This window comes from Carcharodon carcharias, chromosome 5 (genome assembly GCF_017639515.1).
Source record: "Carcharodon carcharias isolate sCarCar2 chromosome 5, sCarCar2.pri, whole genome shotgun sequence".
In the NCBI taxonomy this organism is placed as follows: Eukaryota; Metazoa; Chordata; class Chondrichthyes; order Lamniformes; family Lamnidae; genus Carcharodon; species Carcharodon carcharias.
In genome coordinates, this window is record NC_054471.1 from 173,303,428 (window position 1) to 173,315,544 (window position 12,117).

The 12,117-nt window shown below is 42.4% G+C and overlaps 1 protein-coding gene across 1 annotated transcript in view; it reads left to right on the plus strand.

Annotated features, from left to right (window-relative positions):
• greb1 (growth regulating estrogen receptor binding 1) overlaps positions 1 to 12,117 on the plus strand; it is a 342,458-nt gene that overhangs the window by 170,496 nt on the left and 159,845 nt on the right. Inside the window, exon 8 of the mRNA XM_041187420.1 lies at positions 621 to 797. Within this exon, the coding sequence (XP_041043354.1) occupies positions 621 to 797 (177 nt within the window). The remainder of the gene's footprint in view (positions 1 to 620; positions 798 to 12,117) is intronic.

Below are 12,117 nucleotides of genomic sequence, written 5' to 3' on the forward strand. Positions count from 1 at the left end.
AAATAATACCTGATTGGCTGAAAACCTATCCTTAATGCTGTCTTGCATATGAAGGCTCAGGCCTACATATTCAAAGTTTGGCCTGTATGCACCACAGGTGTACGATCAGGTCAACTATTAGCATGATATTTCAATGCCAAGCCCTGCATTGTGGCTAGATGAGTTGTTATAGCAACAACAACTGGCTTGTACTGGGAAAGCTTACATTTTCACAGTGCCAAAAGGGTTAAGAACTTGGACGGGATGAAAACAAGTAATTCTGATCAAAAACATAAAGCTTTTTCCCGTTGATCTAAAATGTATTGAGGTAGAAAACAATATTAAATGTAGGACAAGAGATATTTGCACCTCTTCTGTAAAGGCACATAAACTACTCGTTCTGTCTGTAGTTTTGGATTTGTGCTGCTTATTTAAAGATGCACTTTAATTTTCAAACAAGTACAAATTTAGAAATTAACTTCAATCACTCTGTGGATTAGATCATATGAAAAATGTTCCAACCATGCAACCCAGTTAGCTTATTTATAACAGTTCTGCTGCTAGGAAGCAAACTTTTCTTTCAGGCCTGAGGAAGGAAAATGAACTTGTTTTAGTCTGATACTTACAAATTTTGTTTTTAGGCTTCTGTCAGGCAGGAAAGGACTTGCGACTTGTTTCTATGTCGAATGAGCAGATTGAGGTGCCATCAGGATTCTTATTAATCGGTGCCAAGTCTCCTAACCTTCCTGAGCACCTTTTAGTCTGTGCTGTGGATAAACGATTTTTACCGGATGATAATGGCCGAAATGCTCTATTGGGTAAGATTATTCTTTATTGTAACAATCTCTCTCGTATTTTTCCGAGGAATGATAAAATATGAAGAAATTATAGCTCATGTGAAGTTACTTCAAGGTACAGCCCCCAATTCATGGTTAGCTCAGCTCAGACCAAACTTACTTTTGCCGATTTTAAAAGTAAACTGTTTTGATGCATATTTTGCTTTCGTTTTAATAATTTAATAACAGAAATTCAATGGGGCTTTGTAAATTGTCAGCTGAAGAGCTAAAAATGGAATTTTCAAGCCTGTAACTCCAGGGAGTAAAATGAAATAATAAACCTACTTATTCAATCTAGAAGTTATTTTTTTTAAGTTTATTCCATAAAATGTACATTTGGCCAAATTACTTGTCCACATCAGTTGATTGAGTTGAGCTGGTAACTGCTATATTTGAAGTGTTGATTAACCTTTTAAAATGGTTTTAGATGAAAGCAAATGCATAAGAAGCCTTTTAAATTCGATAAGTAATTTGCATTCAAACATTTTGCTGTAACAACAACAATTTGCATTTATGTAGCTCCTTATTAGAACAGATTGCTGAACAAAATATTGCACTAAACCACATAAAGGCAGATTAATAAAAGCTTGAACAAAGAGGTAGCTTTTGCAGAGTTACCTAAAAATGGAAATAGAATAAAAGTAATAACTTAAAAAGTGGTGCTACTGGGACAAGAGTGCTGCTGGCCATTTGATTGGCTGGTAACTCTCTGAGGCGGGACTTTCTCTTGGAAGGTAGTGGAAGACCCGCCTCAAGCCTATTAAAGACTCAATGGCTGGGTACTTCAGGGTATGGCTTTGAGCTTAAAATTCAATCCCATATTTAGTTGAGGCCCTTGAAGAAAGTAGCTGTTTTGCTCCATACTTTTCGTGTAATTGTATTTCATTTTCCAGACATTAAAACAATCAAAATGGGTTGTGTCAGCCTTACATGCTAGGTGGGAATTGAAATTGCCCCTGTTGTGCACAAGCCCTAGAAGTAACAGGAGCTGACTGATTTGGATTTTCACTTGCTCTTCTGAGCAGGCAACAAGGGCATTGGCACAAAGCTAGCAGGGCCCTTTTTAACAACCATACACTGGGTCCCAGTGAGTAATTGGGATCTGATTGCAGCTTTAAGCAGGGGTACTGGCAGGTTTTCCACCAGATTAACCCAATGGAAAAAAGGATCAGGGCCAGTAGAGTCACAAAAAGTTCAGTTTACTTTTTTAACCTTTCCTTTTGGGGCCAAGACAGACAGTAATGCACCTCTGGCTTCCATAAGAAAGCTTGGACTTCGACATCCGTGAATTCTGGTAACTGGTCTGCCACTTACCTGTTGTTGATGGATGATCTCTGCATAATGCAATTTTCCACCCAGAACAGGTTGGAAGTTAGCTAGTAGATTTAAATATATTCCAGGGAGTTAAAATAGTCCCAGGAGTTAAAATAGTCCTGGATGACTTTCTAATTCTCGCTGCTGTTCACCTGCCAGAAAGTTCTTAAATTGATGTGCTTTGGGAAACTAAGAGATATAACATAACAGACTGTGTAGTTCAGGAGAAATGTATTAGCAACACAAGTTCTTTATTTTCTTCTGTTTTACTTGTTTGTGTAATTATTTATTCACTGCAGGAGTTGAGTTAAGCCAGTTCGAAAGTGACCAGTCAGATAGAGTACGACATCATAGCCCAGCAACATTTTCTCGGTGAAGAGAAAATTTTGACTTCCCTTAGTTTGAACACAAGCTATTTTTGAGACTATAAATGAGGGACATTCTCATTACTCATACACTGCAGTACCATTTTCATGAAACACTGAAAATGGAAAATATTTTGCTATTATGCAGTTATTGCATGCCATTAATGAGTACATAGTCACAATTTTCGAGGAGCACTCATCGTCCCTCAACTTTGTTGCACTATTTTGTCATTTAAATAAGGTCCTTGGTGTGGTGCAGAGGCAATTGTTGAATTTTGTAAGTCCGCTGTGTTTATATTTTATGTTCATCTGAGTTCCCCTATCGTTTCGTTATGAGGTCATTGCATTTAAGCAACCAAGTAAGCGCAATCATTAGGATATATTTGGGCATAGAATAATGCAGATGCCAATAAATCCCCCGGACCTGAGGCGTTGCATCCTAGCATATTAAAGGAAGTAGCAACACAGATAGTGGATGCACTGGTAGTAATATTCAAAGAATCCTTAGATTCTGGAAAACACAAGAAGATTAGAAAACTGCCAATGACACCCTTATTCAAAAAGGGTGGGGGAGACAAAAAACAAGCAACTTCTGACCGGTTAGCTTAACATCCATCAATGGGAAAATGTTAGAGTCAATTATAAAGGATATAATAGCAGAGCATTTAGAAATGCATAATATAATCAAGCAGATGGGATGAAACATTTAAGTTATGAAGAGAGGTTGGATAGACTTGGGTTGTTTTCGTTGGAGCAGTGAAGACTTGAGGGGGCGACCTGATCGAGGTGTACAAGATCGAGGGGCATGGACAGGGTGGATAGGGAACAGCTGTTCCCCTTAATTGAAGGGTCAGTCACAAGGGGACACAAGTTCAAGGTGAGGGCAGGAGATTTTGGGGGGATGTGAGGAAAAACCTTTTTAACCAGAGGGTGGTGACGGTCTGGAATGTGTTGCCTGGGAGGGTGGTAGAGGCGGGCTGCCTCACATCCTTTTAAAAAGTACCTGGATGAGCACTTGGCATGTAATAACATTCAAGGCTGTGGGCCAAGTGCTGGTAAATGGGATTAGGTAAGTAGGTCAGGTGTTTCTCACGTGTCGGTGCAGATCGATGGGCCGAAGGGCCTCTTCTGCACTGTGATTGAGTCAGCATGGCTTCATGAAGGGAAATTTATTAGAATTCCATGAGGAGGTAACAGGCAGGATAGGTAAAGGGAAACCAGTAGATGTAATATATTTGGATTTCCAAAAGGCATTCAATAAGGTACCACGCATAAGGCTGCTTAATAAGTTAAGAGCCCATGGTGTTGGGGGTAGTATATTAACATGGATAGAGGATTGGCTAATTAATACAACACAGATAGTTGGGATAAGGGGGACACTTTTAGGATTGGTAACCTGCAACTAGTGGGGTGCCACAGTGATCAATGCTGGAGCCACAATTATTTACAATATATATTAATGACTTAGATGAGGGAAGTGAATGTACTATTGCCAAGTTTGTGGATGACACAAAAATAAATGGGAAGGCAAGTGGTGAGAATGACAGAGTCTATAGAGGTATATAGACAGGTTAATTGGGCAAAAACTTGGCAGATGGAATATAATGTGGAAAAATGTGAGATTATGCACTTTGGCAGGAAGAATGGAGGAGCTGAATATTATTTAAATGGAGAAAGACTGCAGAAATCTGCAGCACAGAGGGATTTGGGAGTCCTTGTGCTTGAATCCCAAAAAGCTAACATACAAGTTCAACAGGTAATAGGGAAGGCAAATGGAATGTTGGCCTTTATTTCAAAGGAAATGGATATAAAAATAGGGAAGTCTTGCTAAAATGAAAAAGGCACTAGTTAGACCACACTTAGAATCATGTGAACAGTTTTGGTCCCCTTATCTAAGTAAAAATATACTGGCATTGGAGGCAGTCCAGAGAAGTTTCACTTGGTTGATCCTGGATATGGAGGGATTTTCTTATGAGGAGGGGTTGAGTAGGTTGGGCCTGTACTCAGTGGAGTTTAAAAGAACGAGTGGCGACCTCATTGAAACATAAGATTCTGAGGGGGCTTGACAGGGTAGATGCTGAGAGGTTGTTTCCCCTTGTGGGAGAGTCTAGGACCAGAGGGAATAATCTGAGAGTAAAGGGTCACCTATTTAAGACGGAGGTGAGGAGGAATGTCTTCTCTTAGAGGATAGTGAATCAGTAGAATTCTTTACTGCAGAGGGCTGTAGAGGCTGGGTTGTTTGTACATTCAAGGTGGAGATTGACAGAGTTTTAATCAGAAAGGGAATCAAGGGTTATGGGGAAAAGGCAGGAAAGTGGAGTTGAGGATTATCAAATCAGCCATGATCTCATTGAATGGCAGAGCAGACTCAATGAGCCGAATAACCTACTTCTGCTCCTACGTCTTATGGTCTAATGGCCTAAGCCTGGAGTATTATGGAACCTTCTTGCTTGCCTGGATGAATGGAGCCCCGACAACACTCAGGAAGCTTGATACCATTCAGGGCCATTGACATCCATAGGGGTCCTTAAACAGTCATGAGGCCACTAACTTATGTTTTCTGGTGACTAAATGCCTACAGGCTTCATATATTTATCAGTGGGATCAACACCTGCGCAGATTGCCTGCTTGAGCGACACCCCATCCACTCTATTGGACAGTGGCAGCAGTGTATACCATTTACAAGATGCATTGCAACTCACCAAAAATTGCTTTCACCTTCCAAACCTGTGACCTCCACCACCTGGAAGAATGTGCACAACAAACGCATGGGAATGCCATCACCTGCAAGTTTCCCTCCAATCACACAGCATCCTGACTTGGGAATCATTGATGTTCAGTCAAAATTCTGGAACTCTGTCCCTAACAGCACTGTGGGTATAGCTACACCTGGTGGATTGCAGTGGTTCAAAGGTATTTAGGGATGGAAAATAAATGCTGGCTTAGCTAGTGATGCCCAGATCTCATGAATAAAAAGAAAATCACATTTCTGTATTAAGCACATAAGAACTAGGAGCAGGAGTAGGCAATTCAGCTCCTTGAGCCTGCCCCGCCATTCATTACGATCATGGCTGATCTCAACTCCAATTTCCTGCCCTCTCCCCATAACCTTTCAACCCATTACTAATTAAAAACGTCAATCTCCTCCTCAAATTTGTTCAGCGTCCCGGCATCCACTGCATTCTGAGGTAGAGTTCCACAGATTCACAACCCCTTGAGAAAAGTCATTCCTCCGCATCTCTGATTTAAATCTACCATCTCGTAGCCTACAATTATGGCCTCTTGTTCTAGAATGCCCCAGAAGGGGAAACATCTGCTCTAAGTCTACTTTGTCTATCCCCTTTAGCATCTTATATTCCCCAATTAGATGTCCTCTCATCCTTCTAATTTCTAACGAATATACACCTAAACTGCTCAGTCTCTCCTCCATAAGACAAGCCGCGCATCTCTGGAATCAATTGAGTGAACTTCCTCTGAACTGCCTCCAGTGCAACGACATTCTCCCTCAAGTAAGGGGACCAAAACTGTGCACAGTACTCCAGGTGCAGTCTCACCAATGCCTTGCACAGTTGCAACAACACCTCTATTCTTTTACTCTATTCCTTTAGCAATAAATGCCAAAATTCCATTTGCCTGCCTTATTACCTGCTGTACCTGCATACTAGCTTTCAGCGATTCATGCATGAGGACACCCAGATCCCTCTGCACTGAAGCATTCTGAAGTTTCTCTCCAGTTAAATAATAAGTCGCCTTTTATTCTTCCAACCAAAATGGATAACCTCACACTTATCCATGTTAAACTCCATCTGCCAAATTTTGGCCTATTCACCTAACCTGTCCATATCCATTTGTAAATTTCTTATTTCTTCATTGCAACTTACTTTCCCACCAATTTTGGTGTCATCTGCAAATTTAGCTATAGTACCTTCTATCCCTAAATCCAAGTCATTAATATAGATTGTAAATAGTTGGGGCCCAAGGACTGAACCCTGTGGCACCCCACTAGTTACAGCTTGCCATCCAGAAAAAGACACATTTATCCCGACTCTGTTTTCTGTTGGTTAGCCAACCCTCTATCCAAGCTAATATATTACCCCTAACTCTGTGATCTTATCTTGTGTATTAACCTTTTGTGTGGCACCTTACAAAAGGCCTTCTGGAAGTCCAGATATATTACATCTACAGGGTCCCCATTATCCACTTTGCTTGTCACATCTTCAAAGAACTCTTCATAAAACCATGCTGACTCTGATGCATCGCATTTTGACTTTCCAAATGCCCCATTACTACTTCCTTAATAATGGATTCCAACAATTTCCCAATGACAGATGTTAAACTAACTGGTCTTTGGTTTCCTACTTTCTGCCACAGCCCCCCCCCCACAACTTTTTGAATAAGGGCATTGTATTAGCATTTTTCCAATCCACTGGAACCTTTCCAGAATCCAGGGAATTTTGGAATTTTATAGCCAATGCATCCACTGCCTCTGCTGCCATTTCCTTTAAGACCCTGGGATGTAGGCCATCAGATTCTGGAGACTTGTCACCCTTTAATCCCAATGGTTGGCTCAGTACTTTTTTCTCTAGTGATGGTGATTGTTCTAAGTTCTCCCTCTCTATATCCTCTGCACTACCTGTTACTATTGGGGTGGTACTACTGTCCTCCACTGTGAAAACTGAGGCAAAGTATTAATTAAGTGTCACTGCCATTTCTACGTTCCCCACTATTAACTCCTCAGTCTCGTCCTTCAAGGGACCAACATTCACTTTAGCTACTCTTTTTCCTTTTATATACTTGTAGAAGCTTTTGCTATCAGTTTTTACATTTTGCGCTAGGTTTCTTTCATAATTTACCTTTGCTCTTTTTATTATTTTTTTAGTAACCCTTTGTTGATCTTTAAAAGTTTCCCAATCTTTCAGCCTGCCACTGACCTTTGCAATTTGGTATGCCTTTGTTTTTGCCTTTATGTTATCTTTAACTTCCTTTTTTAGCCATGGATGCTTTTTCCCCCTCTTACCATCTTTCTTCCTCATTGGGATATATTTTATTTGGGAGGAATTAAATATCTCCTTAAATATCTGACACTGTTCATCAACTGTCCTACCTTGCAGTCTTCCTACCCAGTCCACTAGGGCCAAATCTGCCTATGTAGTTACATTTGTTTAACTCCAGAACACTAGTATGGGACTCAAGTTTCTTGCTCTCAAACTGAACTTGAAATTCTAGCATGCTTTACTATGAGGTCATTAATTAATCCCATCTCATTACACAAAACCAAATCCAGAATAGCCTGCTCCCTGGTTGGTTCCACAACATATTGCTCCAAGAAACAATCTCTAATACACTCTATGAACTCTCCCTCAAGGCTACCCTTGCCAATTTGATTAGTCCATTCTACATGCATTTTAAAATCACCTGTGATTATTGCCATGCCTTTCTTACATGCTCTCAGTCTTTCCTGGTTTATACTGTGCCCTACTTCTGAACTACTGTTTGGGGACCTATAGATTACTCCCACCAGGGACTTCTTTCCCTTGCTATTTCTTATTTCTACCCAGACTGACTCTACGTCTTGCTCTCCAGTGCCTATATCATTCCTCACTATAGCACTGATCTCTTCCTTGACCAACAAAGCGACACCACCTCCTTTTCTTTCCTGCCTATCCTTCTGAGACAGAGTACCCTTGGATATTCAACTCTCAAACCTGTTCTCCCTGTAACCATGTCTCAGTAATCTCCACCAAATCATACCAATTTATCTCTATTTGCATTGTAAACTCATTAGTTTTATTCCGAATGCTACGTGCATTCAGATACAAAGCCTTTAAGTTTGCCCTATTGTCAATTTTCCCAACTCTTAAATGATTCTTTGGTGCAATATGGCATTCACACACTCTGTCCTTTCCTTTCACTTTTTGATAGCAATCAGCCTTGTCACTAACCTGCATTCTTACCCTCTCCTTAAACTTTGATTTTTTTTATATTTCCATGCAACTGAACCCTCCCCACATTATTTAGTTTAAAGGGCTATGTACAACCCTATTTAAGCAATTCGCCAGGACACTGGTCCCAGCATGATTCAAGTGGAACCTGTCTGAACGGAATAGCTCCCTCTTTCCCCGGTACTGGCGCCAATGTCCCATGAATTCGAACCCATTTCTCCCACACCAATCTTTAAGCCACGCATTTGCCTCTTTAATCTTATTGCCCCTGTGCCAATTAGCTCGTGGTTGAGGTAGTAATACTGAGATTATTACCTTTTTTGGTTCTTTTTAATTTAGCCCCTAGCTGCTCGTATTCCCTCAGCAGAACCTCTTTCCTCCTTCTACCTATATCATTGGCACCTACGTGGACCAAGACAACTGGATCTTTCCCCTCCCACTCCAAGTTCCTCTGCAGCCCAGATGAGATATCCTTAACCCTGGCACCAGGTAGGCAACACAGCCTTCGGGACTCTCGATCCTGGCTACAGAGAACAGTATCTATTCCCCTAACTTTACTATCCCCGATTACAACTACATTTCTCTTTTCTCCTCCCACTTGAATGGCTCCCTGTACCACGGTGCTATGGTCAGTTTGCTCATCCTCCCTGGAGTCCCCACTCTCGTCCACACAGGGAGCAAGAATCTCGAACCTGTTGGAAAAGGGCAAGGGCTGAGGCTCCTGCAGTGCTACTTCCTGGATCCCTCTACCTGCCTCACTCATAGTCACACCCTCCTGTCCCTGACCACTGGCTGAATTTAAGGTAATTAATCTAAGGGGTGTGACTGTCTCCTGAAACACAGCGTCCAGGTAACTCTCTCTCTCCCTGATGTGTCGCAGTGTCCGAAGCTCAGACTCCAGCTCATCAACTCTGAGCCGGAATTCCTCGAGCAACCAACATTTGCTACAGATGTGGTCACTAGGAACCACATTGGGGTCCACCAGCTCCCACATCATGAAGCTACAACACATCGCCTGGCCCTGCGTCTCTATTTTATTTAATTTGTTTTTAAATTTCCTACTGGTCTTTAATTTATCAATCTGTAAGTATTTCTCCTATTTACCTTTAACCTGAAAGCAAGTTAGAATTGAGATTCAAAATACACTTTTTAAAATCAATTGGAACTCGCTCTCGCCGCTGAGTTGAAGCTGAAGTGTTAGGCCTCTGATCCTGGGCCACAGTAATCACCCTTAACCCGAAATCAACTTAGAATTGAAAAACAAAAACAGAATTACCTGGAAAAACTCAGCAGGTCTGGCAGCATCGGCGGAGAAGAAAAGAGCTGACGTTTCGAGTCCTCATGACCCTTCAGCAGTTCTGTCGAAGGGTCATGAGGACTCGAAACGTCAGCTCTTTTCTTCTCCGCCGATGCTGCCAGACCTGCTGAGTTTTTCCAGGTAATTCTGTTTTTGTTTTGGATTCCCAGCATCCGCAGTTTTTTTGTTTTTATCAACTTAGAATAGGTAGTTCAAACTAGCAGTTACTTACCAACCAATGAACTTACAGTTTTCCAGTGATGTCACTTTTTTTTTCACTCGGCGACGGTGACTGCAGAGGACACTCCTCTTGCTGCTGCTGATTGCCTGTCCCAGAGTCTTCCTCTCGCTCTCTCCTCTAGGTGTTGCTGACTGCCTGTCCCAGAGTCGTTCTTTCGCACTATCCTATTGTCTGTGCCCAGTGTGCACCTCAGCTTTAACAGGGATAAAAGCAAAATACTGCGGATGCTGGAAATCTGGGAAAAAAACAGAAACTGCTGGAAAAACTCAGCAGGTCTAGCGGCATCTGTGGAGAGAGAAACACAGTCAACCTTTTGAGTCTGTATGAACCTTCTTTAGAGTTCTTGTTGACCTGTTGAGTTTTTCCACATTTTCTGTTTTTATTTCAACTTAAGTAGGTGCTGGCTTACTTTACGAGGCACCAGAGACATGAAAATCATAGTTGAATGACTTTTAGTGAGACCCCACCTCTAATTTTATTGATATAGGACCATGTCAACAGGTATTTGCAGTGCACTTCTAGATCTTGCTTGCCTGTTTTGGGTATAATCTATTTTTCAACCGTTGACTTAAGATTGACAGTGCTTGCATTTATGAGGCTTAGGTGAGGATTTATTTAGCTCCCATCAATCCCACTCCCTTCTGCAATGAGGCAAGTTGGGTAATCCAAGCATGTCTCAAGTCTTGTAACCATGGAACTCTAGAAGAGGCAGAGCATGAAAAGTTCTTAGCACATTGTCTTAGCACAGCATCTGTGTCAGATAGATTCTGCTTTAAGCTCTTATTACAGCTCAGAATCATTAGTTTAACTTTCTCAGGCCAAGCATAAAACTATGATATATGATAAAATACCATTTTTGCAATGGTTTTTGAAAAATGCTTCCTAACCTAATTGATAGCTGTGGCAGCCAGGCCAGATGATGTGCTTGGTTACAAGACAAACAGTGTCTGCTATCATGAGATCTTCTAGATAGCCATCAGGGTCATAATAGACATACTGGATATCAAACAAAGTATTTTTAAGTATGTATGCCTATAATAGACCATCTCCAGATTTTTCCCCTTTTCTCAAGCTGTACAGCTCCACTGATGCCAGTAGGTCTCTGGTAGCTCATGCAATTCCACACTGTTAATATATAGGGTGGAATTTTATGGCCCTGTTGCGGCCTGGGAGGGGCCATAAAATGGGGCGAGTAGTTCAGAAATCCATTGACTTTGGCGGGACCGTAAAATCCTACAGGTGTAAAATTCCGTGCATAATTCTGGACAAGAAGTGCCAGCAGCCATTCTATCAGCGAGGGGAATCACAATCCAACCCTATCTTACTGGGGTGGAATATTCTGCTCTTTCTGGTAGGTGGGGAGGGCATTCAATTAGGTGGGATGGTAGCGTACTGGTACCCTGCTGCCTCCCCGTCTGCATCAGAATTACGTTCTGGGAGGGAAGGCCTATGGTTGACTTTCTCACCCCACCGTCATTTGAGGCCATTAAAGTGGCCAATTAGTGACCATTTAAGGGCATCATCCTGCTGCCGCTGGTGTTAACCCAGCTGCAGGCCGGCCTGTCACCATGAGGCATGCACGGCAACAAAAGCTGTGCGGCCAGCTTGTCACCTCCTTGTGGGGCCTTGGGTCGGGGGGAGTCCTCGATCAAAAGTGCTTAATGCCTGATTGAGGGACTGACCGTGGGGAAGGGGAAAGGCCCGTTGAGAGCCACTCTCCTGCCCTTTCTGCCAACCCCCCAGCACCCCTCTCGCCACAAACCTATCCCCACCTGCCGCTACATTACTTAACTGCAGTCTGGGTTGCTCAGCGATCCTGGTACTCCGGTGCCTGCCCTTCTGGCAGCAGCCATGGCCTCCCCAGTGGTACTACTGAGTGCAAGCTGCTGGCCTCTGATTATCCGGCAGTTCTTGGTAGGTGAGACTTCCGCCTCCGGGAGTCTTGGACACTGGAGGAGACCTGCTGCTGGCCTTGTCATTGCCTGATTGGCTTGTGGTTCAGCGGGCCTTCCAGAAAACAGTCAGCATAGGTCTTTCGTTGGCTTTCTAGCTGGTCGGCAAGACCCAAATGCCTCAACAAGATTCCGCCCTTGATGTCTGTCCTTTCCAGTAGTTAATGATCAGGGTCACGGGAACCTTTGAC